The 27,189-nt window shown below is 44.3% G+C and overlaps 1 protein-coding gene across 2 annotated transcripts in view; it reads right to left on the reverse strand.

Annotated features, from left to right (window-relative positions):
* Window positions 1–27,189, reverse strand: part of EXOC3L4 (exocyst complex component 3 like 4) — a 39,895-nt gene that overhangs the window by 5,315 nt on the left and 7,391 nt on the right. The window contains exons 3-12 of one of the 2 annotated variants that reach the window (XM_081017237.1): window positions 26,894–27,130; window positions 20,849–21,512; window positions 19,766–19,883; window positions 18,358–18,474; window positions 16,860–16,960; window positions 15,141–15,230; window positions 7,688–7,802; window positions 3,147–3,281; window positions 1,907–2,059; window positions 513–634 (exon numbers count right to left, since the gene is read on the reverse strand). In XM_081017237.1, coding sequence (XP_080873363.1) covers window positions 513–634; window positions 1,907–2,059; window positions 3,147–3,281; window positions 7,688–7,802; window positions 15,141–15,230; window positions 16,860–16,960; window positions 18,358–18,474; window positions 19,766–19,883; window positions 20,849–21,512; window positions 26,894–27,130 — 1,852 coding nt within the window. Of the gene's footprint in view, window positions 1–512; window positions 635–1,906; window positions 2,060–3,146; window positions 3,282–7,687; window positions 7,803–15,140; window positions 15,231–16,859; window positions 16,961–18,357; window positions 18,478–19,765; window positions 19,884–20,848; window positions 21,513–26,893; window positions 27,131–27,189 lie in introns of both variants that reach the window. The other variant, XM_081017236.1, reaches the window with a different exon arrangement.

The following is a 27,189-nucleotide window of genomic DNA, read 5'->3' on the forward strand; positions in this document are numbered from 1 at the left end:
TCTGCAGACAAACGCTGGCTCCCTCGGCCTATAGAGCGAGATAAGCGCGCAACCCCAGAGTCGTCTGCAACTGGACCTAATGGTCAGGGGTCCCTTTACCTTTACTCTGAGTAAAATATATCTGAAAACAAACCGATGAATCAAAGCAGCAATGTGCCCCCACAAAGAAGGAAATGGGGGAGCATCTATAAGGCCCAAGGATGGGCGAGTCTGCCAGTTTAGGTCTCTCTCAGTTTCTCATTGTCCCAATTTGAGAGAACCCAAAACTGGCAGGTTCGCCCATCCCTAATTGCAATAAAACTGAAAAAGCGGGAGTGCCCCCCCCCCCCCGATTCAGCTACTAATACGGCAGTGGGGTGGGGGGATGTAACATACATATGATCGCTCCCTAGGAGTCACTTTGCACTCTATTTTGCACCCACAAGCAGCACAGAAAACCTCCACCTAGAGAACGAGAGAGATCGTAATAATCAAACCTGCGAGTTACAGCTATTCGGAATGGGTTGGCATACCTGATGTCTGGATAATCCTGGTATAAACAGTTAATGTGGTCCTTGATTCTGGGTTTTTCTTCCTCGCCAATTATTCTAGCAATGTATTCTATGGCAGGAGCGAGCCAGTCAGAAGTTGAACCCTGGAAATATGTTAGAATACCTGGTTATTCTCCCACCACCAAATGACCTGCAGTTAAGATGGAAGCATTCAGGTTTCGAAAAAGCAATGTATCTCTGATAACATTTTGTCACCCAAAGGTTCGATCACACTCCTAGCTGGTCTCCTACTACTCATGTATTTAAATACTTTTTGTTGTTGTTGGTCTTTATCTTTTTAGCAGTGTACTCCTCAATTTGGTTTTTTTCCATCATCTTTTATACTCTGCTTGCATTTATTTTGCCAAAGTTTGTGTCCCTTTTTGTTCTCCACATTTCAACAAGACTTACATTTTCTAAAGGAGGGTTTCCCAAACTTTGGTCTCCACCTGTTTTTGGACTACAACTCCCATCATCCCTAGCTAGCAGGACCAGTGGTCAGGGGTGTTGGGAATTGTAGTCCAAAAACAGCTGGAGACCCAAGTTTAGGATATCCTGTTCTAAAGGAAGATGTCTTGCCTCTAATAACCTTTTTTTGACTTTTACCACACGGACATCCTCTTGGCCTTGATCAGGCATAGGCAAACTCTGGCCCTCCAGATGTTTGGGACTACAATTTCCATCACCCCCGACCACTGGTCCTGTTAGCTATGGATGATGGGGATTGTAGTCTGAAACATCTGGAGGGCCAGAGTTTGCCTATGCCTGGTCTTGATGGTACTTTTCTTGATCTGCAAGAGCTTCTAATATTGTGGTTCCGAACAAGTCCAGATGTTTTGGGCTGTAAATCCCAACAGTCCTGTATTCCTAAACACCTGGTTGGAAAAGGCTGATGTAGTCAGTGCTGATGGAACTCCACTTAAGACAGCTTCTAATGTTCTACCTTTAACCCTACTACTCTTAAAATGAATCTTGTTAACACATTTTAGGAAAGAAACAACTTTAAAGGTTACAGATCTTGAGGTTTCGTTGGCTCACTTGCATTTAAATAACCTCAGGTACTTTCACATCAATCCACTGCTACGATGTACTGTATTTTTCACTCTATAAGACGCACCAGACCACAAGACGCATCTTGTTTTTGGAGGAGGAAAACAAGAAAAAAAATATTCTGAATCTCAGAAGCCAGAACAGCAAGAGGGATTGCTGCGCAGTGAAAACAGCAATCCCTCCTGCTGTTCTGGCTTCTGGGATAGCTGTGCAGCCCGCATTTGCTCCATAAGATGCACACACATTTCCCCTTACTTTTTAGGAGGGAAAAAGTGAGTCTTATAGAGCAAAAAATACGGTAGATACAAATGGCAGAAATTCCTTACCAGATGCTGCATTGTGTTGTTAATAGCTGTGGCATCCTGAGACATTATTTTGCTGACCTCGTCTCGTTTCGTTTTCCTCATTCTGCCTCTTGGCTTGAGAGTTTGCATGATGTACTCTTTGACCACATCCTTGTGAACCTCGTTGAGAAAATCCTGCGTACAACAAGAACGATAAAAATAACAACCCAATAGTGGGTTGGCCAAAGCACAAGAGCACAGCCAGGGGCTTATTGCCATGCCAATCCACAAGGACTGGGAAAGATTCAGAGAACCCAAAAGAAACCCGTTGGATGAGTTTTTCAGTGCACAGCCACCGGTAAGATCAAGTTTTATTCGTGTCACTGCAAAGTATTGCAATGGTTACCTTTAGGCTTATTAATTCTGTCTGTTGCATCCCACTAATAATGTCCCTAATCAATTTACAACCAAAGCAAAACAAAAATAATACACAACAATACATAGCAAAACAACAATACTAAAATTGCAAAATAAATAATAATAATAATAATAATAATAATAATTTTCCTTAACATCTTTATTGAAAGGTCAAAAAGTACATAATTAGATGTGCACTAAACATGGTGAGAGGTAAATAAGAGAGAGAAAAAGAAAAAGAGAAACATCATCATCATCATCATCATCTACTCTCTCTCCACCCTCAGGTCCTAGGTTTGCAACAATTAAACCTAATGTTAAAAACAGTTAAAAACAACTTACTATCACTAAAATAAGTTGGGTCGTTATATATTTGGGTATATATATTTGTTGCTTATTACATTTTTGAAATCTGTTGTTATCCTATGGACGTAAGAAATAGATTTTGTCAGGCTTCAGCCCAGTCCTCAGGGTCTCTATAAATGAAATCTAACTGGATGCCCCTCCAAATGCATTGGACTACAACTCCCATCATCCCTGACCACCGGCTATGCTGACTGGGGCTGATGGGAGTTGTAGTCCGGAAACATCTGGAGGGGTGCAGGATGTTCACCCTGGGACTACAACATCCACGAGGCCCAGCCACTATGAGGGCTGACAATAGTTCAAAACATCTCTATATACGCTATGCCATGTGTACATTGTGTGAAAGACAGGTTAGGAATGTTTTTGTTTTAATTACTTACTTGTGTTTTTATCTTGTATTTTATTCTGTTAACTGTGATGAATATAAATTTAATAAACAAACAAATTTTTTAAAAAAAAATCATTACTGAATTATTAATTATTACTCTTACTCTATTACCTTGCAGATGGGTTCCTTTAGATGCTTTAGATGTTCCGAAGACTCCTCAATGATGGACAATATGTTTATGATGAACGAATCGAAAGTTCCGCCACTTACGACCCAGGCCTGGCTTAGAATTTTCTTGAACATTGGCTGGTAAAACACACACACACACACACACACACACACACACACACACACACGTCAGTCATGGGTATTACTAAAGCATCTCTTTTGATTCTAAGGTGTGGCCTACTCAAGTCCTTATGGCCCAGAGCCTACCCAGGGGTTTGGAGGATACTCAGAAGAGTTTTGGGACATCCCCCACCCCTTTGAGTGGCGCATATGCCTCTCATCTCAGGTCCCCTCACAAACTGCACGGGAAAGCCTCCTTCATTTCAAAAGCATTTTGCCATTTGCCACGAGGGGAGTGCAGTTTGAGAAACGTGAAACGAATATGGCAATCCTTGGCCTGCCTAACCCAGAAGAAACTCTTGCATAGGTGGGGTATCTACAGCCCTCCAGATGTTGTTGGACATCAACTTCCATCAGCGCCATTTGGTATGGCCAAATTCCTCCAGTGGCAGACACCAGGCTCTCAAATTTCAGTGGTGCCCTGTGCAATGCTAAAATCTGGCGCCCCCGCCTCTCGGGCTCTGTTCTACTTCATTGCTCTGGTGCCCCTGCAGCATGGTGCCTAAGATGGCCACACCGATCATGCCACCCTAAAAGCACCTCTGGTTCCTTACAGCTGGCCTTAAAGGATTGGAGCCTAAGGTTGTTCTGTGGCTCCTTGGGTTCTCATTCTTCAAAATCTTGATCATGGTCCTTTGGTCTTTTCCCATAGCTTTTAAACCAGCTTTAAGTACTTGGCACATGATTCCACGAATATTTCAGACAAGCCCTCCTGTTTCTGTGTCGATGTTTTGCTGATATGCAAGTGCATTTAAGAATAACCTGGTTAAAACACCATTGATCTATCTGCTAACACTTCTTTCCTAGGTGGGCATGAAAACAAAACTACTGGAATCTACTGGGAAACATTTTAAACTTTGCCAGGAACTATGCATGCAAAGTTTGGGAAATAAATATAGCCCCTCACAATGGACGTCTGGGCATGGAGACTTTAACATACGGTACTGAGGACCATGTTCACACACTATAAAAGCTCAGGATGCCCAAGAAATGTGGGAAGATCATTTGGGGGACATGTTCTTGCAACTGTCTATTGCAGGGGTGGAGAACCAGTGACCTTCCACAAGCTGTTCAATTCCCATCATCCCATACTCTGACCATTGGTCATGCTGGCTGGTGCTGATGGGAGCTGGAGAATAGCATCCTCTGGAGGACCACAACAGCCCCATCCCTGCCCTACTGGAATAGAACTAAACCCAAAGATAAGGCAGTATGTATTGGCTATTAAGTTTCACGGTAGGAGAATAGTTTATTTTCTATGTCAGTGTAAAAATCTAATTATCATTCCTACTTTAAAAAGAGATTGTTGACAGCCAGGTAAACAGTTTCCCAGGTTTTTGATACCCGGAACTTTCCCCCACCCTAGATTCAAAGTGCAGGACCACGTTACTCTTAGATGCAAAACGATGCATATGTTATAATCAGCTTCCAGGAAAAAACATGAGTCGATATCCAGGGGAAGGGCTTCAGCTCAGTGGTGGAGCTGAAGAACTAGGAATTATGAATCCCTTGAACGCAGTGCATGAACACATGTAACAGAAGCACAACAATTTTAAGGAAAAGCACATTTGGGTAGGAATTACAGTCACACCTCAGGTTACAGATGCTTCAGGTTGCGTTTTTTTCGGGTTACAGACCGCCGAAAGCCAGAAGTACCGGAACGGGTTACTTCTGGGTTTTGGGAGTTGCGCATGCGCAGAAGTGCTAAATCACACTTTGTGCATGCACAGAAGCGCCGAATTGCAACCTGCGAGTGCGCAGACGCGCCGCTGTGGGTTGCAAATGTGCATCCTAAAAGGATCACGTTCGCAACCTGAGCGTCCACTGTATTTGGAGCCGACGGCGAGGGGTGCTTCACCCTTTCCCATCTTTGCCCTCAGAATTCTCTTGTTTGAAACTGTGCAGCGGGGAGGACAGTTTCAAGTGGAGATGCAGTGGGGGAAGGGTTAAGCACTTTCCGCCTTGCTCCCTTCCTCCTCTGCCTGGTTATCCCCCAAAGGTGTTTCCAATAAACCCCTGTGTGTGCCATACGTAGTTAGGGTCTGGTCCCTCCCTGTGCCTTGGCTGCGTGTCAATGCAGTGCTTCAAATCTAGGGTGTGATGCAAGATCTTAGAGACAGTTCAGGCGTGTGGGAGGAGGAAAACAGGAAGCGCTGCAGATCGCTTTGGTAATTGTCAAGGGTAGCCTGTGTGCATTTACCGTAGATGCTCCACCTAATTAAGGGATTATGGGCAGTTGGAATGCCTCCATGAGTTCTGGGCTTCTTCAGATCCCTAAACTGTATTCCCCTAGATAAATATAAGCCTTTTCCACCAGCTGGCAACTGTATTAAAGAGGCAGGAACCAATTAAAATGTAAATCAGAGGGAAAGTAAAGTGGGATAGAGGAGCGGGTCAACGAGCTGTGCTAAATCACTTTGAGCAGCTTTTCTTGGTGCTCTGCCCAGGAGCCTCTGCTTTTAAAAAAAGTAGCACAAGTCTATTTCTGTTGCGAAGACAAGGAGGTGCTGATGCATACGAAATGACCGAGCATCATCTGGTCCATGTTTTAGAGATGCTCTGGGGTAGAAAAAGCATGCCTTGAATTACTGTATTTTTTTGGATCCACATTCGCCAGGAAAGTAATCACAACATCTCAGGGCAAAATCCTCCTGCACTGTTGTCGGTCTCTGATGCTATGGTAACGTCCGCAGTATACAGTGGTACCTCAGGTTACATACGCTTCAGGTTACATACACTTCAGGTTACACACTCCGCTAATGCAGAAATAGTGCTTCAGGTTAAGAACTTTGCTTCAGGATAAGAACAGAAATTGTGCTCCGGCGGCGCGGCAGCAGCAGGAGGCTCCATTAGCTAAAGTGGTGCTTCAGCTTAAGAACAGTTTCAGGTTAAATACAGACCTCTGGAACGAATTAAGTACTTAACCTGAGGTACCACTGTATGTTTAAAGCCTCTGTCCTGGAAATGTGAAAAATCCCTGCAGCAGTAGGGCTCTGTTTACATCCACAAATCTCAACAGTCAGGGCTTCACCCAAAGAATCCTGGGAAATGGAGTTTCTTAAGGGTGCTGGGAGTTGTTAAGAGACCCCTCCACCCTGCCAGAGCTACATTTAGAACTCATGCACATTCCCCACCTTGCCTGAGGTGGCTGAGGGACTGGGGGAATGTCCATAGGACATAGGGAGCTGCCTTACAGCAAGCCAGACTAAATATTGTCTACACTAACTCACTCCACTGTTGCAAACAGGCAACATTCTCATCCTTGCCTGGAGATAACGGGGATTCAATTTTGGACGTTTTGAATGGAAAGAGGAGACTGAGAGAAGATAGGATGGCCATCTTCAAATATCCGAAGGGCTGTCACAAGGAAGATGGAGAGAGCTTGTTTTCTCCTGTTCTGGAGGGTAGGACTCGAACCAATGGCTTCAAGTTACAAGAAAGGAGATTCCGACTAAACATCAGGAAGAACTTTCTGACAGTAAGTGATGTTCAACAGTGGAACAGTCTCCCTCGGAAGGTGCTGGACTCTCCTTCCTTGGAGGTTTTTAAGCAGAGGTTGGATGGCCATCTGTCGTGGATGCTATAGCTGAGATTCCTGCATTGCCGGGGGTTGGACTAGATGACCCCTGGGCTCCCTTCCAACTCCACAGTTCTGTGATTCTATGAAAGCAGGTGATCGGCCACTGACCAGTGGTACTTATTGTCTGCCACTGCCACTGACTGTTAGCTATGCTGGCACACCAGCCCCTGTGCAGATGGCAAGAGCAGCTTGTAAGTGAGGATGATGTCTGCCTTTCACAATAATTCTGCCTTGCAAGGGGCTTTACAGTTGCAAAAAACATCGCTGTTGTTTGCAACCTTGGCTTTGCTCGAAAGTGAAAGCAGCGATGGTGAGAAATTAAGTTATCCGACTTCTTAGAATTGCTCCTATTCCTACCACATGAAAGAAGATGTGGTTTGGGTTGTTTAAGGACATGTGCAAGGCTGTCAGTTAAACTGCTTGGAAGATATACTCCCCCATCCGCTTTTCGAAGAGGCCTGACCTCATTCAAAGAGGCCTGATTCATAATAAAATAAAATTTCATCAGTTCATAACGGCAATTCAATTACGGTAAGTCCCTTTTCTCATTTCAGAATCCTGGGAGCAGCGGTCTCCTCGCTACAGAGCCATGATTCAAAGAACCCTTAACAAATCGCAGTTTCCAGGGTTCTCTGGGGGAAGCATGGTGTGTCAATCTGCCCATGCACACACCCTGGCTCAGTGATGGCATCTCATGGAGGAAATCAACAAGAGCTGCTGCGGCTTGGAATCTCAGCAGCTGGGTTTTAGCTCAGTCTTCTTGAATTGCAAATAGTCCTCTTACCTGTGTTTCCAGCTTTAATTTATTTAAAAAGCATTTCCTGTATCTCAGCATCAGACCAGCTAGGGTCTTCTCCAGTTCTTCGCAGTTGATGTGAAAAGTCGTTTGCAAGTTCATCCTGCAGTGAAAAGGCCAACAAGTCAATGTTCATTAAGGTGTAATTTACAAAGCCAATACTCCTTTATCTCTTAAAGAGCAACCCCCTTTCTCTGATTACAACAGGCATGAAGCATTAAAGGTAAAGGGTAAAGGGACCCCTGACTGTTAGGTCCAGTCGTGGCCGACTCTGGGGTTGCGGCGCTCATCTCGCTTTATTGGCCGAGGGAGCCGACATACAGCTTCTGGGTCATGTGGCCAGCATGACTAAGCTGCTTCTGGCGAACCAGAGCAGCGCACGGAAATGGCGTTTACCTTCCTGCCAGAGCAGTACCTATTTATCTACTTGCACTTTTGACGTGCTTTCGAACTGCTAGGTTGGCAGGAGCAGGGACCGAGCAACAGGAGCTCACCCCGTTGCGGGGATTCAAACCGCCAACCTCCTGATCGGTTTAGACCACAGCGCCACCCGCATTACTTGCTATTTAGTGTAGAGCAAACAGTCTAGGAACCCACAGCTAAATAATTTCACTCTGATTTCTGACGAAGATCAAAGAAGGCCAAATAGAACGATGTTGAAATTTAAGGTTTTCTTTCGGCCGCTTATTTTCCCGCTGGTTATCCTGATTAAACACCTCGCTCTTTTAACAACTTCAAAATAAATGGCATTTCCCAAAGATCCAAATTGATTTTTGCCAACCTCTGTCTTAATTAGAAGCCTTAATTTCCCATCGCTAGGAAGAGAAGCGAAGGTGAAATTAAAAGCCTGAAATTAAATTGCATGCTAGATGGCAACTTGCCAGCTTGATCGCTGCATACCAGTAAGAATGAACTCAAAGTAATGATAAAGAGAAGAATCGAAAGAGGAGTCGTGGCACCAATTAAAGGTTTTGGCTTTGAACCGATTAATCAGTTAACAAATTGATTACATTTTAATACATCTGTGTATTTTTAGATCCTATATAGAAGTCTTTTCACCAAATGTGCTGGCTGGGCTTTTCAAATTTCTACCCCACCTTTCTTCCAAGATGGATTCCCCCTCCCTCCAGGTCAGGAACTGGGGTATGCAGAGATATCCCTTGAGGAGTTCCACAAAGCCTGTCTTTCTATATTTCTTGCAAATGTGAAATATACTCGGAGTCAAGTGTGGATTTCATGCTCTTTATTCAGCTCATAGTAGTGAGGAATGCAAGTCCTCCCAAAGTGTCTGCTTTATATACATTATTTACACAATGGGCCCCACGTGATTGGCTAATTCTGGGATTCACCTGTAGGCCAATCAGGTTGCGAATTCACTTCCACCTGGAGCTGGATTGGGTGGCTCCTGCAGACCAATCATACAGCTGCATTGTTTTAGGACCAATCAGACTGCTGCATTTTTGATCCTATTCAACTCAGTGCATAACACCGACGCTCTAAGTGTCCCTGTTTTCCAGGGACGCCCCTGATTTAGAGAAGCCATCCTAGTTTCTGATTTGATCCTGGAATGCCCCACTTTTCCTTAGGATGTTCCTCTTTTCATTGGAGAAATGTTGGAGGGTATAGAATGATCTGACCCCCCAGCCATCTGAAGGCAATCCTGTATAGGGAAGGTTTTGTTTTTTGTTTTGTTTTTTTAAAAGAAAAATGTAATGTTTTATTATGTTTTTAGATATGTTGGAAGCTGCCCAGAGTGGCTGGGGCAACCCAGTAAGATGTGTGGGGTTATAAATAGTAGAATGATTATTATGGAATGGGACGTCCTGATTTTCACGGGAGAAATGTTGGAGGGTATGAGAATGCCTAGCTCCACATCCCCCTTTGCCAGTTGGCTTAGGAGCGGGTCTGTGTTTTGCTTCCTGAGTGATGGATATGTTTCTGGAATTACCCCCAAGCTGTCAGCCACAGGGTGGGATCCGTCAGGGAATCCCAGGATGGTGACACTGTTCACCTGCTGGCTGAAAGGAGGAAAAACCGGTGCTGCATGAGATATTTGTGCTCTGGGGTCCGTCAAGCAGTGGATGGATTCAGGAAAGTGATTGAGAAGGGGGCGTACTGTGTTTAAGATGTGTAACAAGCATCTCATCTGGTATCTCATCCCCAACCATTATTAAAATAAATGCCTCCGGCCTTTTAGGGAAGGTACGGTATCTCTAAACATTTTTTCTAAGTTCATTGTATATACTGTCCCCAAACACCTTTGTTTTTTTACACATGTGGTAAAAATTGCCATCCTTATCTAAACATTTCCAGCATCTTTCACTTCTAATCATGTACATTTTTGCCAACTTGGTTGGGGTGAGATACCATCGATACATCACCTTCCTGATGTTTTCCTTTAATACAGTGCATGCCGTAAATTTTATGCCCATGTTCCAGAGTTTAGACCATGCCTCAAACTGGATGCTGTGACCCACATCTATTGCCCATTTCGTCATTACCACTTTGATTTCCTCATCTGTATTTAATTGTAGATAATTGTAGACCCTGGTTAATAATTTGGCCTTTCCTTCTATTAATATTAATTCTATGTTTGATTTACTCTTATTAAAGCCATGTTTTATTTTATCTTTGTTAAAAATATCATTCATCTGGTGATATTGAAATCAGTCTGTCAATTTGTCTCTAATCTAATCAAGAAAGCGATTCAGAAGGTGGTGTACTGTGGTTAAGATGTGTAACACCGGGAGAATCTGAGACCAGAAAGAAGAGGAATACCAAGAAGACTGGAAGAAATTAAAAGACTATTTGAATAAATATTGTAATATTAAAGATATGTAACCACTTGAAAGAACTAATCAGGCCTAGGATTAAATTAGATTTAAATATATAAATAAGAATGTACTATAAGAAAAGTTAGGAAATTGGAATATGACTGTAATATTGTTTTATGAAATAATGATATTGGAAACTGCTACATTTAATTACGAGGAAATTCAGATGGAAGAGATTAGAGGAAGTCAAGCAATATGTTTATGAAAATGGATTTTAATTAACTAATTGAATTATTTTTCCATTTTATGTACTTTAAGTTTTTTATTTTTTATTTTTTTCCTTTTTGTTATGTTTATCTATGAAAATTAATAAATATTATTGTAAAAAACAAACAAACATGTGTAACACAGCACACAGTCTAGGAATTGGTGAACCTGGTGCCTGGAAACAGCATGCCGGCTCTAGAGCAGACGCTGGGAACCTGTGGCTCTTCAGAGGTTGGGATGACTTATACAGGGCTGTCTTAAGCATATCTGGCGCTGTGGTGCAAAGCTCCCTCCAGCGCCCCCCCATTTCCCAGAGTTTTTTAGGGAGGACGGTGCTGCCGGCAGGGCTGGAGGAGGCGGACGGCGGCTGGAGGGTGGCTCCTCCGGTGGGGAAGAGGTGGAGGCTGGGCACAGGGCCTCCCAGCTCAGCTGGCTGCTTCGTGCCGCGGTGGCCACGGCAGACGAAGGCTCCGGGCGCGGTGCTGCTTCAGTGCGGCATGGCGGAAGCGGGCGAGGGTGGCGAGCTGATGCCAGGAGGTGCTGCGTCCAGCCTCCACCTCTTCCCTGGCGCCCTCCAGAACTTGGCGCCGCTAGCCTCTATGGGTAAGATGCTCCTGCCCTTACCCTGCCTGAATCCCTGGAGAGCCACTGCTGGCCAGTGTAGACAGTACTGATCTACATGGACCAATGGCCCAAATGGGTGTAAAACAGCTTTCTATGTTTTGAATTGCAGCTTAATGCAAACATGGGGTGGAGCGGATTTGTGGCTGCCAAGACCATATAACACTGGTCCTGAAAGACTTACATTGGCTCCCAGTACGTTCCAAGCACAATTCAAAGTGTTGGTGCTGACCTTTAAAGCCCTAAACGGCCTCAGTCCAGTATACCTGAAGGAGCGTCTCCACCCCCATTGTTCAGCCACTGAGGTCCAGCGGCGAGGGCCTTCTGCAAGAAGTGAAGTCATAGGGAACCAGGCAGAGGGCCTTCTTGGTAGTGGCGCCTGCCCTGTGGAATGCCCTTCCACCAGATGTCAAGGAAATGAACAACTACCTAGCTTTTAGAAGACATCTGAAGGCAACCCTGTATCAGAAATTTTCTTAATGTCTAATGCTTTTATGTGCTGTAAGCCGCCCACAGTGGCTGGGGAAACCCAGCCAGATGGGAGGGTATAAATAATAATAATTATTAGCATTATTGGGGATCCAAGTGTTAAACCATGAGAAGAGGAGGAGTTTGGATTTGATATCCCGCTTTATCACTACCGTAAGGAGTCTCCAAGCTGCTAACAATCTCCTTTTCCTTCCTCCCCCACAACAAACACTCTGTGAGGTGAGTGGGGCTGAGAGACTTCAGAGAAGTGTGACTAGCCCAAGGTCACCCAGCAGCTGCATGTGGAGGAGCAGAGATGCGAACCTGGTTCACCAGATTACGAGTCTACCACTCTTAACCACTACACCACACTGGCTCTATGAGGAAGGATTCAAATTCCTGGTGAGGTGATAGCTTAGGTTTGTGCGCCATTAATGCAACAAAGGAAATGGATCTGTGCTAGATGACGAAGGGGTGGGGCTCCTCCCTCGACCGGCTGGTTATTAGAAAGAGAAAAGGCCAGAATGGGGAGTTGAGTGACGTGAGCTAGAAGAGGGAAAGCAACAGGCTGGGGAGGCAGAGAGTGAGAGCGACGCTTGATTTCAGTTTGAATCCAAGGCTGCAGCTATGGGGGAAGCAAAGTTGTCTTGGGGTGTTAATGCTGTCAGCTCAGGTCGCATATATGTGTAAATAAACTGTATATCATAAAGACACCAAAGTCTCTGCTGTAGCTCATTCCAAAGGAAACCCAAACTAGGGATGAAGGAGTGAAATTCATTCGCTTCACATTTTAACGCAAACCTACCTAATTCATACTTTCCAACGCAATACACAAATAGGAACACAGTTCTCCTAAAATCTGCACTTCTCTGAATTTTGCAATGCCATACAGCAGCAACAACAACAGAAAGTATGCACACACATGTCTACATATTGGAGGAAATTGTTTGCAGTAATGTGTATACTAGTTGATAATGTGTGATCATGGCCACTGGTCCCATCACCTCCTGGCAAACAGAAGGGGAAGAAATGGAGGCAGTGAGAGATTTTACTTTCTTGGGCTCCATGATCACTGCAGATGGTAACAGCAGCCACGAAATTAAAAGACGCCTGCTTCTTGGGAGAAAAGCAATGACAAACCTAGACAGCATCTTAAAAAGCAGAGATGTCACCTTGCCAACAAAGGTCTGTATAGTTAAAGCTATGGTTTTCCCAGTAGTGATGTATGGAAGTGAAAGCTGGACCATAAAGAAGGCTGATCACCGAAGAATTGATGCTTTTGAATTATGGTGCTGGAGGAGACTCTTGAGAGTCCTATGGACTGCAAGAAGATCAAACCTCTCCATTCTGAAGGAAATCAGCCTTGAGTGCTCACTGGAAGGACAGATCCTGAAGCTGAGGCTCCAGTACTTTGGCCACCTCATGAGAAGAGAAGACTCCCTGGAAAAGACCCTGATGTTGGGAAAGATGGAGGGCACAAGGAGAAGGGGGCGACAGAGGACGAGATGGTTGGACAGTGTTCTCGAAGCTACCAGCATGAGTCTGACCAAACTGCGGGAGGCAGTGGAAGACAGGAGTGCCTGGCGTGCTCTGGTCCATGGGGTCACGAAAAGTCGGGCACGACTAAACGACTAAACAACAACAACAACAACAATACTAGGAGAAATGTACACTAAAATGCAGATGAATTTTCACGAGCAGCTTCTTTTTAAAATTGCCAACTGGTGCAGAAATGTGGTGAATTGAAGGCGGGAAAAACAAGAAACTAAGTACAATCAACACTGACAGATTTGCTCATCCCTAGTCATTGCAATTGTTTTTGTTTGTTTTTTAACCATGTTTGGAGAAAAAAATGCATCCCACACATTGCTGGGTGTACTAATCCTTCAAAACAAAAAAATGTATATTTACATTTACACAATAATTTCTTGTTTTTCTTTTAATTGCCTGCTTGGGTTTCTTCTGTGGATAAAAAAAATGACAGTAACAAGCTGAATTTATTTCCAGCCCCTTCTACTGTCTTGCTAATTACTGGAGGTGCCCTGCCACCTAGAGGCAGAATAATGCTAGTGCATAAAATAAAATCTAAAAACATACTATATATGCGAAATGGGCTACTGATATATATATTTTAATGCTTTTAGTTATATTTTGTGTTTAAATAGATTTTGAATGGCTGTAAGATGATAACGTGTTTTTGTCTCTCTTGTCTTTCCGATTGCATGTTAATTTTTATTGCATTGATTTCCATGGTGACTATGGGCGAATGCACCTCCAAGTGTCCCCATTTTTAAGGGACAGTCCTGGATTTACAGAAGCCGTCCCAGTTTCTGATTTGATCCGGGAATGTCCCACTTTTCCTTAGGACATCCCTATTTTCACTGGAGAGATGTTGGAGGCTATGGAGTTATACGACCCCTGAGCCAAGAAGATAAGTAACTACAGTGGTACCTTGGGTTACATACGCTTCAGGTTACATACGCTTCAGGTTACAGACTCCACTAACCCAGAAATATTACCTCAGGTTAAGAACTTTGCTTCAGGATAAGAACAGAAATCGTGCTCCAGCAGTGCAGCGGCAGCGGGAGGCCCCATTAGCTAAAGTGGTACCTCAGGTTAAGAACAGTTTCAGGTTAAGAACAGACCTCTAGAACGAATTAAGTTCTTAACCTGAGGTACCACTGTATTCAACCTTTAGAAGACACCTGAAGGCATGCCTGTATTGGGAAGTTTTTTAATGTTTAGTGTTTTATTATGTTTTTATATACTGTATGTTGGTGGCTGGGGCAACCCAGTCAGATGGGTGGTGTAATAATAATAATAATAATAATAATAATAATAATAATAATAGATGCCCCTATTTTCATTGGATAAATGTTGGAGGGTATGAAAGCAGTGTGTGTGTGTGTGTGTGTGTGTGTGTGTGTGTGTGTGTCTAATTTCCTATCTCCATAACCAGAATGGAAAAGGGGGTTACTGGCCTCTTAGTGGGCAGGTTCATCTTTTTGGGGGTGCACTAGTAATTTTTGTGCAGGGCTGCTTTCTAAAAAGAAATTGTAAGGCAGTAAAATGGGCATAGGGAACTTGTGTCACACCTTAATTTACCTTTGTTGGATAAGTTCCCCTGATACTGGTACTTCCACCCAGCACAATGTGCGGAGACTGAGGAATTGTATTTTCCCTGCAAAACGATCCCTGGACGTTCCGTTGTCCAAAAGGACACAACCAATTTGCCTTCTGTGCTAAATCCTAAGATCTGGTCCAACGTCTCCTCTTCAAACACAGGGTGAGGGGGGAAAAAACAGGTTTACCTCAAGTCCTGGAAGCTGTTAAGGTAGGCCATCATGAACATCAGAAACTGGGGGTGATCTTTCGCTTGGTCCAAAAATGCTTTCCCAAAGCTGTAATAAAATTGTGGCTAATTAAAAATGGCCACTAACCAGTGATAAACACAGAACAAGCATAAACACCACAGACTTCAGCATCCTTTCCTGTTAGAGGAATCCTGCATTTGAGGATTAGCAGAAATCCTGTCAGTCTAGTCCAAGAGCCATGGGTTTAAGGAATAACCTACTGGCTGGGGGATTCACAGCTTGGCTTCCTTTACAACAAACTCCACTGTCTAATGTGGGTTTTTTTAAAGTCAGAGGAGCTGGGGAAAACTTTGGGAGAGCGATTTGAAGTTCACAGCATGTGAACAGCATCTTTGAAAATGATTTACAGATGGTATTTAATGTCAAGTAGATTTGCTAAAATGTATAAGTCCGAATCACATAAGTGCTGGAGATGTAATGATGTTTAAGGTACATTTTATCATATGTGGTGGACTGGTAAAAGAGGATTGGGAAATGATATATAATTATTTGGGAAAAAAACCCGTTTTAAAGTACCTTTCAAAAAAAACACCAGAGTCCTTTTCATTGGGGATAATTCCCAACTGTTAAAAAAGCCTATTTATGTATGCCGCTACTGCGGCCCGTGTTTTGTTAGCCCCAAAATGAAAAACAAGTGAGGTCCCAACCAAAGAAGAATGGCAACTTAAACTGATGGAATATGTGCAGCTTGCAGATTTAACATATAGAATAAGAGAACAAGAAGAACACACGTATAAAGAAGACTGGAAAATGTTTACTGAATATATGGGTGAAAATTGGGTTCATTTAAAAACGCTGGTAGCATTAAGATAAATCCAACAGTGTAAATAAGTTTTGATGGACTACTGAATGGTTTAGTGTATGTAAAATATGCAGGGATGTATGTTATGCAAAATGAACCACAGAAAGAGAAGAAGGAAAGTCATTGGTTTAAGGTTGTTTAAATGAATATTTTGAAATGTAATTTAGAAAATTTAATAAAAATTATATACAAAAATAAAATAAAATGAAGAAGAAGAAGAAGAAGAGGAGGAGGAGTAGTTTGGATTTTATATCCCGCCTTTCACTCCCTTTAAGGAGTCTCAAAGCGGCTAACATTCTCCTTTCCCTTCCTCCCCCACAACAAACACTCTGTGAGGTGAGTGGGGCTGAGAGACTTCAAAGAAATGTGACTGGCCCAAGGTCACCCAGCAGCTGCATGTGGAGCAGCGGAGACGCGAACCCGGTTCCCCAGATTATGAGACTACCGCTCTTAACCACTACACCACACTGGCTCCCAGTCAGAGGAGTTATTGGATGATAGTTTTATCAATCATGTTTAGCCAGGTCAGCTAAAATGGGTCCTTCATGCTTAGAGAAGCAATATGCATTTGACTACTAGTTGGTGCTGGGGACACTGAGATTTGCAGAGATGGCCAAACAGGCCCCAGATTTCTTTTCCAGCTCTTCCGTCTGAAGTTCTTTTTGCTGGCGATGTCAGAGTCAGAATTTGGATTCATTTGAAGAGGAAGCATTTGCCTCTGCACTTGAGCTAAAGCCTCTGAGCTACGTCCTCAGAACAGCTGATGCTTTTCCATCATGCCTATTTGCTAGAACCATTAAGCATAAAACATGATCCAGTTTAGACACTGGTACTTTGAAACAAGCAGACATTACCGTGGTAGGAATTCTGTCACTTCTTTCACGATACCTTTGAGAACGGCGTCTTCCACTTTTTCGCAAATGCAGCCGGCTACCTTTCTGTGTTGTTTGGCAAGCTGGACCAAAGGGGACAAGGGATGTAACAAAAAGCAGAGAGGCAATGGCTTTGTTTGATGAGTACAATGGGCACCTCAATGATTTTTTCAGGTGTGGCAGACACAGAACATGCCAGAGCTTGCATTTTGCAAAGAGGAAACAAGAAGGACCTGGGTGAGGCTAGGGAAATCTATTTGCCAGAATTTTAACCAACTGGGGTAGTAAAACACCTCATCATTTTTTCAAAGGTCAGGGAAAGGTTTAAAAAAGTGTGTGGGGTGTAGCTTTTGAGAAGTGCAATTTCTGAAGGATCTCATTTTATTTCAGAAAGTGTGAATTAAGCAGGGCTGCCTTTAAATGCAAACGGAATCACATTTCTGCTCCATCCCTACCAGCAGGCCTGTGTTATTCTGATTTCTGAGGGATGGCCGTGCCTTAACTAACATCAGGCTTCCTCATCCTCGGCCCTCCAGATGTTTTTGGCCTACAACTCCCATGATCCCTAGCTAGCAGGACCAGTGGTCAGGGATGATGGGAATTATAGTCTCAAAACATCTGGAGGGCTGAGGTTGAGGAAGCCTGCTAGACTAACATCATAAGACGTGCCTTGCTGCTGAATCAGGTCCGCTGCATCCAACTTCCTATTTCTGTAAGGTGGTCAAAGCCGATCCTCAGGGAAGCCAGCAAACAGGACACAAAGGCAATTGCTGCACCCCCTTACAAAATTCCCAACACTTCTGCTAATCCATATACTTTTTGATTATTGAAAACATATAATGATCCCATGAAACGTTAGTAATGGCAGCAGAACAAAAAGCCCTCCCTCCAAAACACCTCACCTTAAATTTAATTTTCTCCCAGTATGGGTTTATTATTTCTTTTGCATTTTATTTAACTGAAATGACTCAGCCCACTGCAAATTGCAAAAATACGAGTTCCTCCTGGCTTCATTGATCTCCCAATCCCTAAATCTAGCAGGGGCTTTTATTTCTCTCTCTCTCTTTAAAAATGTGGGAGGTCATTCTGCTGTGGTCACACACACCACCCCCAATTTCTCTCTCCTTCTTTCTCTTTTTTCGAGGCTGCTGCAGGCCTAGTAGCAAGTGGTTTCTCCACACCAAATGTCTTTTTGTAACAACCCTGTTCTCTGCACTCCTTCCTTCCTTCTAAAAAGACTCTAAAAATTAGTTGCCTATTATGTCTGTGACACAATTGACAGCAGGTTTAATTTGTAGCTAGGAAGCGAGGGGTGGCAGTGTTAAAAATTGTAATAAAACTACATTTTGCTAATACATTCTCCAAGGACGTGACTAACATAAATTAGCACAGTAGGCGACACCTACATACCAGAAGGTAATATTTCAATTTCCCTGGAATCAAAGAACATGCATGTGCTATGAACAATCTCAGCAAATACCGTTTGAATATCGTAGGACAGCGACGAATCGTATGGGTTTTTCCGCTCATCTGGCTGTCCTTCCCACTTTTCCTTGGTCTCCAGCATCAAAATATTCTCCAAGCAGTTCTTGGTTTCCTGCTAAATATTTAGATAAAGGGAAACAACACAGATCAACATAATCATATATGCAGACACTTCTTTTATGCACACGCATCCCAGTTCCTTGTAGCTCTCCAGTAAAATAGTTTTCAAAATGGATCCAAAAGATGCTTTGGAAGCTAGTCAAGTTCTGCTGCTTGAGAAAAATCAGCAAGGGCAGACAAACTGCCTTGCAAAACAGTGTGGCCCACTGCTAAGTGTGGGTGGGTGGGTGAGAATTCAATTCAGTCCGCATTTAAAGACAAACCATTCAAATCTTCCCTTTTGCAAACGAAATGTTGAACCGCAAAACACAGCCATCCTTGAGAATTTGCCGAATTTAGCAATGCAGTTCTCCAGGCAAGTAATGTGTATAAAATACATATTATTAGGGTAAAGTAAAAATAACGTACAAAAGTTTCATTATATTAGGAGAAATTGCTTCCAAGAATGTGTACATTAGTCAAACCTGCACACTAAATGAACCCGTCATGGGGCTTTGATGAAAAGAGCTCACAATCACTTCTCAATGCTCCTTGCATCCCTATTTTCATCGGAGAAATGTTGGCGATTATGCCCTACTGCATGCCTTTGTTGTGGCCTAGGGTCTGTTAAAGGTAAAGGTAAAGGGACCCCTGACCATTAGGTCCAGTCGTGACCGACACTGGGGTTGCGGTGCTCATCTTGCTTTATTGGCTGAGGGAGCCAGCGTACAGCTTCTGGGTCATGTGGCCAGCATGACTAAGCCGCTTCTGGCAAATCAGAGCAGCGCACGGAAATGCCGTTTACCTTCCCACCAGAGTGGTACCTATTTATCTACTTGCACTTTGACGTGCTTTCGAACAGCTAGGTTGGCAGGAGCTGGGACCGAACAATGGGAGCTCACCCCGTTGTGGGGATTCAAACCGCTGACCTTCTGATCGGCAAGCCCTAGGCTCTGTGGTTGAACCCACAGCGCCACCCGCATCCCTGAGCACTGGATAGGTTTGCCTTTAAATGATCATTGAATCGAATTCCCCCCACCCCCATCCCCATATGTAAACCAGGAAGTAGACAAGGACTCTCCATTCAACAAATAATGCATTGCTCCTGTGGAAGTTTAAGGGGCCTTTGGATCCCATTCATAAATGCATTTTCTAAGGCGATCACTTCATTCCAAAGGAAGTTGGGGCACTGAACGCTACAGTCTGGAATAAAAGCAGCATGTGTTCAGTTTCAAAGGATTCAATCAGTGATGCAAACTTCCCCACCCTCTCCTTTGATTTATACAAGGAAATTGAGATGTTACCTGGACAGAATTAACGTAGTTGCTCTTCAGTTTGTCTAAATCTTCTGAAGTTAACAAATCCGGCAGAGCTTCAGTTTTTATTTCTGGTTTAAGATCTGGGCATCCTAAGAGATTTTCACTACGAAAACAAAAACAGCATTCCATGATGTTTCTACATCTGGGACCTTCGTCCAGAAGCCTGTGGACAGAATCTGGCTTACAGAAAATACCTTACTGGTCTAGGCAAAGTCTTTCCCTCCCATCGCTTTAAAGGAAAGGAGGGCAGCAGCTGGGGTGGTCCCTAATCTAATTCATTTTGGTGTGTTATTTTTACTAACATACACGTTTTAAAAATATATGGCTTTTAAAATGTTTTTGTCGGAGAAGGGTTATTGGTTTGTTTTTGTTTTATTATGCATTCTGTATTCTCATTTTGTATTTTTCTGTTGTGAACTATCCTGGGATCTTTGGAAGGGCAGTATAAAATAAAATAATAATAATAATAATAATAATAATAATAATTTTGCATGCTTTTCGTGTGCACTTTTTTGTAGCATACAGTGTTTTGTATTTTTTTTAATTTTAAACTTTACAAAATGTAGAGATGCACAAAGCAGATTACCAGCATCAGACCTAGAGCCAGGAATCAGGTTGATTTCATTATCCAGTGACTCTGTAGCCTCCAATGGTGTCCTAGTAATTACTGGATTCCAGGGTAACAAAAATATGAAGGAGAGGCTGAAGGAATCCACACAAGCATGTGGGAGGGGTCAGCGGTACAATCCTGCTGCATCTTGATCTCATGGAAATCACATGGACATGGGTGGCGCTGTGGTCTAAACCACTGAGCCTCTTGGGCTTGCCGATCGGAAGCTCAGCGGTTCGAATCCCCGCGATGGGGTGAGCTCCCATTGCTCTGTCCCAGCTCCTGCCAACCTAGCAGTTCCAAAGCACGCCAGTGCAAGTAGATAAATAGGTACCGCCAGTGCAAGTAGATAAATAGGTACCTATAGCTTGTGACATGGACCAAACAATATCTGCGACTTAACTATTCAGGGGTCCTTTACCTTTTCCTAATCATCATGTGATTAATGGGAAACCTACCTGCGATATACATTAGTGACCCAGTTGAGTACTGCATAGAATTGATTGCATCCCAGGCTCTCATCTTCTTCCAGGATGCTTTGTAAATGCAAAGAGAGGGCTTTGTGGAAAGCCTTCAGGTATGCATCGCCCACACTGTAGTCTGGTGGATAGCATTTGTGTACCCAGTGTTTGATTGTCAACAAATCTGTTCTTACGACTTCTTTGAGATATCCTAAGTGTATCGACAGCCAAGAGGTGTTGTCCTCCTTCAGTGGCACAGGCACTTTTGAGACCCTGATTTCCACACTTCGCTTGACAGTGTCTTCCCAAAGCTGCCTCCAGTTCCTGGCTAACCCAAGGTTGGACACAGCCTCGGATGGGGCAGCGATGCTTGTAGCCCCAGCATGGGCTTCTTCTTCCTCTGCGATCAGAGTCACAAGAGTGTTTAAAGCCTTTGCATCTACCCTGGGAAGCTCCAGGGTTTCCTCCACGATGCGCTGGATGGCCTTAGAAACCAAGTCGTAGAGCAAGTCAATGTCCTTGGCCTTCACAATGCATTCCTTGGGGTTGTCTTCATATTTCTTGGCATCTATTTCAGCCAGAAGCTCCCTTTCTAAACCCTTGATGTTTTTGAAGGCTTCTGGAAGTTGGCCGTTTTTAATAAGTTCATTTATCTGCATAACTAAAGAGAGAAATGGAGCGTGAGAGCAAGCCACATCTACTGCATGTTTTCCTCTTCAGAAATAATTTGGAATAGTTCCTCTGGGACAGTAGTGGGGAACCTGTGACCTCTTACTTGTTGCTGGACTCCAGCCCCCCAAATCCCTGACCATTAGCCAAGCTGGCTTGCTGAAATATACTCAGAGTCGCAAAGTGATTTCATGCTCTTTATTCAGCTCATAGTGGTGAGGAGGAATGAATGAAAGTCCCCTCAAAGTATCTGCTTTATATGCATTATTTACACAATGGGCTGCACACGACTGGCTAATTCTGGAATTCTACTGTAAGCCAATCAGGTTGTGGATTCACTTATATCTGGAGCATGATTGGGTGGTTCCTGCCAACCAGTCATACTGCTGCATTGTTCTAGGACCAATCAGACTGCTGCAATTTGGATCCTATTGTTCTAAGACCAATCAGACTGCTGCAGTTTGGATCCTATTCAACTCAGTACATAACACTTGCGCTGGTGGGAGCTGGAGTCAATAAACATCTGGAGGGCCAGAGGTGTCCCATCCATGCTCTGTTGAATAAAACGAAACCTAAACAAGATGCTTTGTCTATTGTCTCACAGCAGGAGGCGGCTCTTTCATGCAGAACAAGAATAAAAGGAGTTACAGAACTACTTCTGTGTTCTGAGGAGAAGAAGAAGAAGAAGAAGAAGAAGAAGAAGAAGAAGAAGAAGAGGAGGAGGAGGAGTTTGGACTTGATATCCCTCCTTTCACTCCCCTTGAGGAGTCTCAAAGCAGCTAACAATCTCCTTTTCCCTTCCTCCCCCACAACACTCTGTGAGGTGAGTAAGGCTGAGAGACTTCAGAGAAGTGTGACTAGCCCAAGGTCACCCAGCAGCTGCATGTGGAGGAGCGGGGACGCGAACCCGGTTCACCAGATTACGAGTCCACCACTCTTAACCACTACACCAGGCTGGCTCCTTGTACTTTAATCCAGAGGTTTTCAACCTTTTCGACTTCACAGCTCCTTTGACCAACTACATTCTTTCTGCGGCACCCTTGTGGGGCTCAGGAGTCATGTTATGTCACCCCTTGCCTGCAAAGCTGGCAGCCTCTTGCCCTTTTTCAGGCACCCACCCTTCTAGAATCTTCCCTCAGCCTCCTCTCCTCTCCTTGGGAGTCTTCTGGGCAGCCGCTGCCACCACCCCTGGTCTCTGAGCTGCCCCCTCATCTCAAAGAGAGGTGCCTCCTCACACTGCCCCACAGGGGCCTGGGACTTACTTGTCTGTTCATTCCCAGCAGGAAGGGCTGGTGGAGTGGCTGGCTGGGCTCCCTTGCCCACTTGCTTGCTTACTTCAAGGCTGCCTCAGCTCCTGGCAACCAGCACCCCCTGAGGCACCATTCGCCTGTGAAGCTTGTAGCCAGGGCTGCTGCAATAAGCAGCTGTACAAGCCTTTGGGAGGCAGAGACGTGAGAGGGCATCAGAGGAGGGAGGGAAGGAAAGAGGGACAGAGGCCAGTGTTGCCTGCGACATCGCTGACTACCATTCCAGGCATCCCAGGGTGCCACGGCACACTGGTTGAAAACTACTGCTTTAATCCTTTACAACAGCTGTGGGGAACTTGTGGACTTTCAGGGATTCCAGGACTACAGCTCTAATCTTCCCTGGCCATTGACCATGTCCAAGAACTTCTGAAGGGCCTGCAGGTTCTCCTTCCCCAAATACAGGTGGCAAATGTTCTACTGGAATGAAAAGTTTGCATTTCCTTACTTCTATTCTGACATTGTTTTTACCCCCAAAACATTTCTGCTATGAATAAAAAGTTTTATTGGTTTTATCCTAACCAGTTCATAAGTGCAAGTGAAGAGACTTGCTGGATCATACTGAAGGTCCATCTATTCCAGACATGAGGAAACCTGTGGACCTCCAGATGTCATTTTTCAGGATACAATTGTAGATGGCATCAGAAGCAGCTGAGAGGTTGAGGAGAACCAAAAGCAGCTTCTGTGGCAAAACTGAGCCTAAACCCCGACTGAAATGGATCTAGGAAATCAGTTTCCCCCAACAGTGCCTGGATCTGATTCAGGACCACCCGCTCAAGAAACCTTCCCCCAAAGGTGATATATTATTATTATTATTATTATTACAACAACAACAACAACAACAATTTATTATTTATACCCCACCCATCTGGCTGAGTTTCTCCAGCCACTCTGGGCGGCTTCCAATCGAGTGTTGAAAACAATACAGCATTAAATATTAAAAACTTCCCTAAACAGGGCTGCCTTCAGATGTCTTTTATAGATAAGATAGCTGCTTAATTCCTTCACATCTTCCACAGGGCAAGCACCACTACCGAGAAGGCCCTCTGCCTGGTTCCCTGTAACTTAGCTTCTCACAGTTAGGGAACCACCAGAAGGCCCTTGGCGCTGGATCTCAGTGTCCGGGCTGAACGATGGGGGTGGAGATGCTCCTTCAGGTATACCGGACCGAGGCCGTTTAGGGCTTTAAAGGTCAGCACCAAAACTTTCAATTATGCTCGGAAATGTACTGGGAGCCAATGCAGATCTCTCAGGACCGGTGTTATGATATTGGCAACTAGCTGGTAATTACTAAGATTTTCCAAATCCAGAGAGGTTTCATGAGGAGTGGTCTTACCACTGCCTCATTCAGGTAGGCAGGGACCAACCCACCTGCAAGGAATCCTTAATCACCTCCCTAGCCCAGCCAGCTGTCCCCTCCTTGCTAGTTTTTATCAGCTAAGAGTGCCAGTGGTTGCCCTAACCAGTCCAAGCACCTTCTCCACATCGCTGAGCCTTGCTAACTGAAACTCATCCAACACAACAAGACTAGGGCAGATCTACACTCATGGTTTATAACATTAAGGGAGCTTTAAGAATGGTTTTCATACTGTATAAGGGCAAATTATGTTTTTCCTATAACATTAAGAATGCATTAAACAGCCGCTGGCAATTGGGAAACCATGTGTTAAAGGTAAGGGAATGCCTGTGACATTTTAAAATGATAATAATGTTTAAAAGATCAGTGCAGATCCAGCCTTAGACAGTGCTCTGCATACCGCATGATATTTATCTGCTGTAAAAGTGGAGTCAAGATCACAGTGGATGCAAGTGGTTTTGTCCTCAAAATGCTTTGCGAGGAAGTGACTGTCATGGAATTCTACTCAATATTGATCCAGAGCAGAACTCTAATGCATAGTTAGCAGAGTAAAAACTTAAACACATTGCAGGATTCCCCAAAAATAGACCAGAGGCAATTAATATTTCATCCCGGAGAGCTTTACTGCTACTGAAGGCAAATGAACATAATGGTCACAAATCCAGTACATTCAGGATTGGCACTGCCCATAAGAAGTCCAGTTGCAGCAGACTTAACTTAAACTTACAATAACTTATAATAAGTCTAAACCTTAACACTACATACAGAACACCAGAAGGAAAAGAAATAGAAAGAGAAAGTGAAACCAAGGTTCCTTCTGGCCTTCACTGAAGAGATAACAGTTTAAACCAGCTGTACTCAGCTTCTCTGGAGGAATAACCCTGTGCTGGTCCTGGGAGTTAATCAAGAGACAAGGTCCAAGTCCAGTCCATGGTCGATGAAGCAAGATGAAGGCAGTCCATAAAAGTCAAAGCTGGGTGCAGGGCAGGGGTCAGGCAGGGACTGACAACCACCAACATTGCTCCTGGGACTGGGGCTGGCTGGTTTTTATCTGCCCCAAGGCATAGGGCGGCCCCGATCCACAGGTGACTCGCCTCTCCTGGCCTGGAGGCGAGCACTCCTCCTGTGTGAACTTAGTTCCCTCCGTCTCTCTGCCCTGAGCCTCTGTAGCTCAGGAGAGGCTGGAGGGTTACCAGACCCAGAGGCAACCCCAGCTTCCTCTGACGGGGCTGTGAGTGGAGCACCTGCAGGCAATGGGTCCTCCATCACCTCAGGAGCCAGAGCAGACTCAGCTGGTGCCTGCACCTGAGGATCCAGCACAGGTGAGGACCCTTCAGGCTCAGGCCCCAGCCCCGGCTCAGCTGGTTCTGGAGGTGGGGAATCCTGTGCAGGCTGGGATCCCTCAGGTTCAGCATCCAAGTCCGAATCTGAATCCCAGGCCATTACAAACCCAAACATCATGAACCTTCTGCTTGTTTCTTTCACACAGAGAAGCTTCCAGAACCCTCTTGAATTAAGAAGAATAGAAAAGATCTCTACACATCAGATCAATACTTTCTGCACTAAGAAATGCAAACTGACAGTCACAGCAAGATGGAAAAGCTCACAATGAGGATGCAAGGGAGGCGACTGTACTATTTAGTCCCCTGCTAGAGTCATTATCAGAGTTCAAGAGCACATTCCAGAGAGACAGAAACTCTTAAGGGGAGTGCGAAGGAGGGCTGGAGCGGGTATGTGGCCTGAGGAGAGTCCCATGGACAGATGGAGCAGGCCAGAGGGCTGGATTTGTCCCCCAGGCCTGGGGTTGTTCACCCCTGTACTGAAAGCTTTTGTGTTCAGAAAAAGATGACTAAGAAAGGACATGATGGAGATAGATAAAACTGTGCAGTGTAATGAGAGACTGCTCCCATCATGGCCCAGTTAAATACCTGCTCTGCACTTTGCGGTTGTGTAGTTCACATGCACAGAAATGATTTGCTTAGTGCCTCTGTGTGTGATGTGAGCGAAGGCAGCTGGCTAGTAACAACTTGTACCAAAATACCGCAGACAGACAGAGAGTTTGGGCTCTGGCAGGCGCTGAAGATTAGATTTCGAAAAAGTGGCTGACCCCAATTAATTTACCAATTTTCCTTTCAAGGCAAAGTTGAAACAAGCACTGAGCACATTCCGGCAGATAAAAAGAGACTCACGCAAAACTGAAAGCAAGCAAAAGCAGCGTCCAAGAGGCACTTATAAGCAAGAAAGCAAATCTCCTAATTGTCGTTCCCACAAATTATAATAGCTGAGGGACACCTGGGTTCAGTTCCCTGCTCATCCAGAAAGCTGACTCTGAGGTCTCAGAGCAGTATCTTTCAGATCTAACCATCCTCCCTAGGTTGATATGTGAACAAAAAGTAAAGGGGGCCGAATGGTACAGGGCCCTGAGATCCGTGAAACAACACAGCCAGTGATCAGGATGGCACCACCACCCAAAAGTCCCTGCTCCTGATGGACACCCATTGAGTCTCGTTCAGTAGGGGTACCTGATAAATGTTATTGACTGAATTTACAAGGAAGGCACCAGCACTCAACTCAGTTTCAATATTTGATTTGGTATAGTAAATATGCCCTGTATTGTGATAGGCTGAAAGAACTATACACCTGTTTTCAAGCCTTGCCATCCAGAACAACCCAGAAAAACAACATCAAGCAACAGTATCTTCAGTTTCTTACCAGACAGTGGTTCGTTCTGAACATGGTCTTCTTCTTCTTCAGGCTCCTTACTCTCCTTCGGATGTCTGGTCTTTTTTTTCTTTATGAATGAAAAACGCTTGCTGGACCTGGAGGGGTCCACTTCTTCAGCCGATTGCTCTGTGACAGGTTTTGATGCACTTCCCATCAAGCTCAAGCTCCGAATTGGTTTGAATTCCTTTGGCTCGTCTTCTCCTTGATGACTCAGGTGCGGATAACCTTTGGGAAGACAATGATTGATTGATTGATTGATTGATTGACTGATTTCCCACCCTTCA

The sequence above is a fragment of the Podarcis pityusensis genome, assembly GCF_964106645.2.
Source record: "Podarcis pityusensis genome assembly, chromosome: 1".
In the NCBI taxonomy this organism is placed as follows: Eukaryota; Metazoa; Chordata; class Lepidosauria; order Squamata; family Lacertidae; genus Podarcis; species Podarcis pityusensis.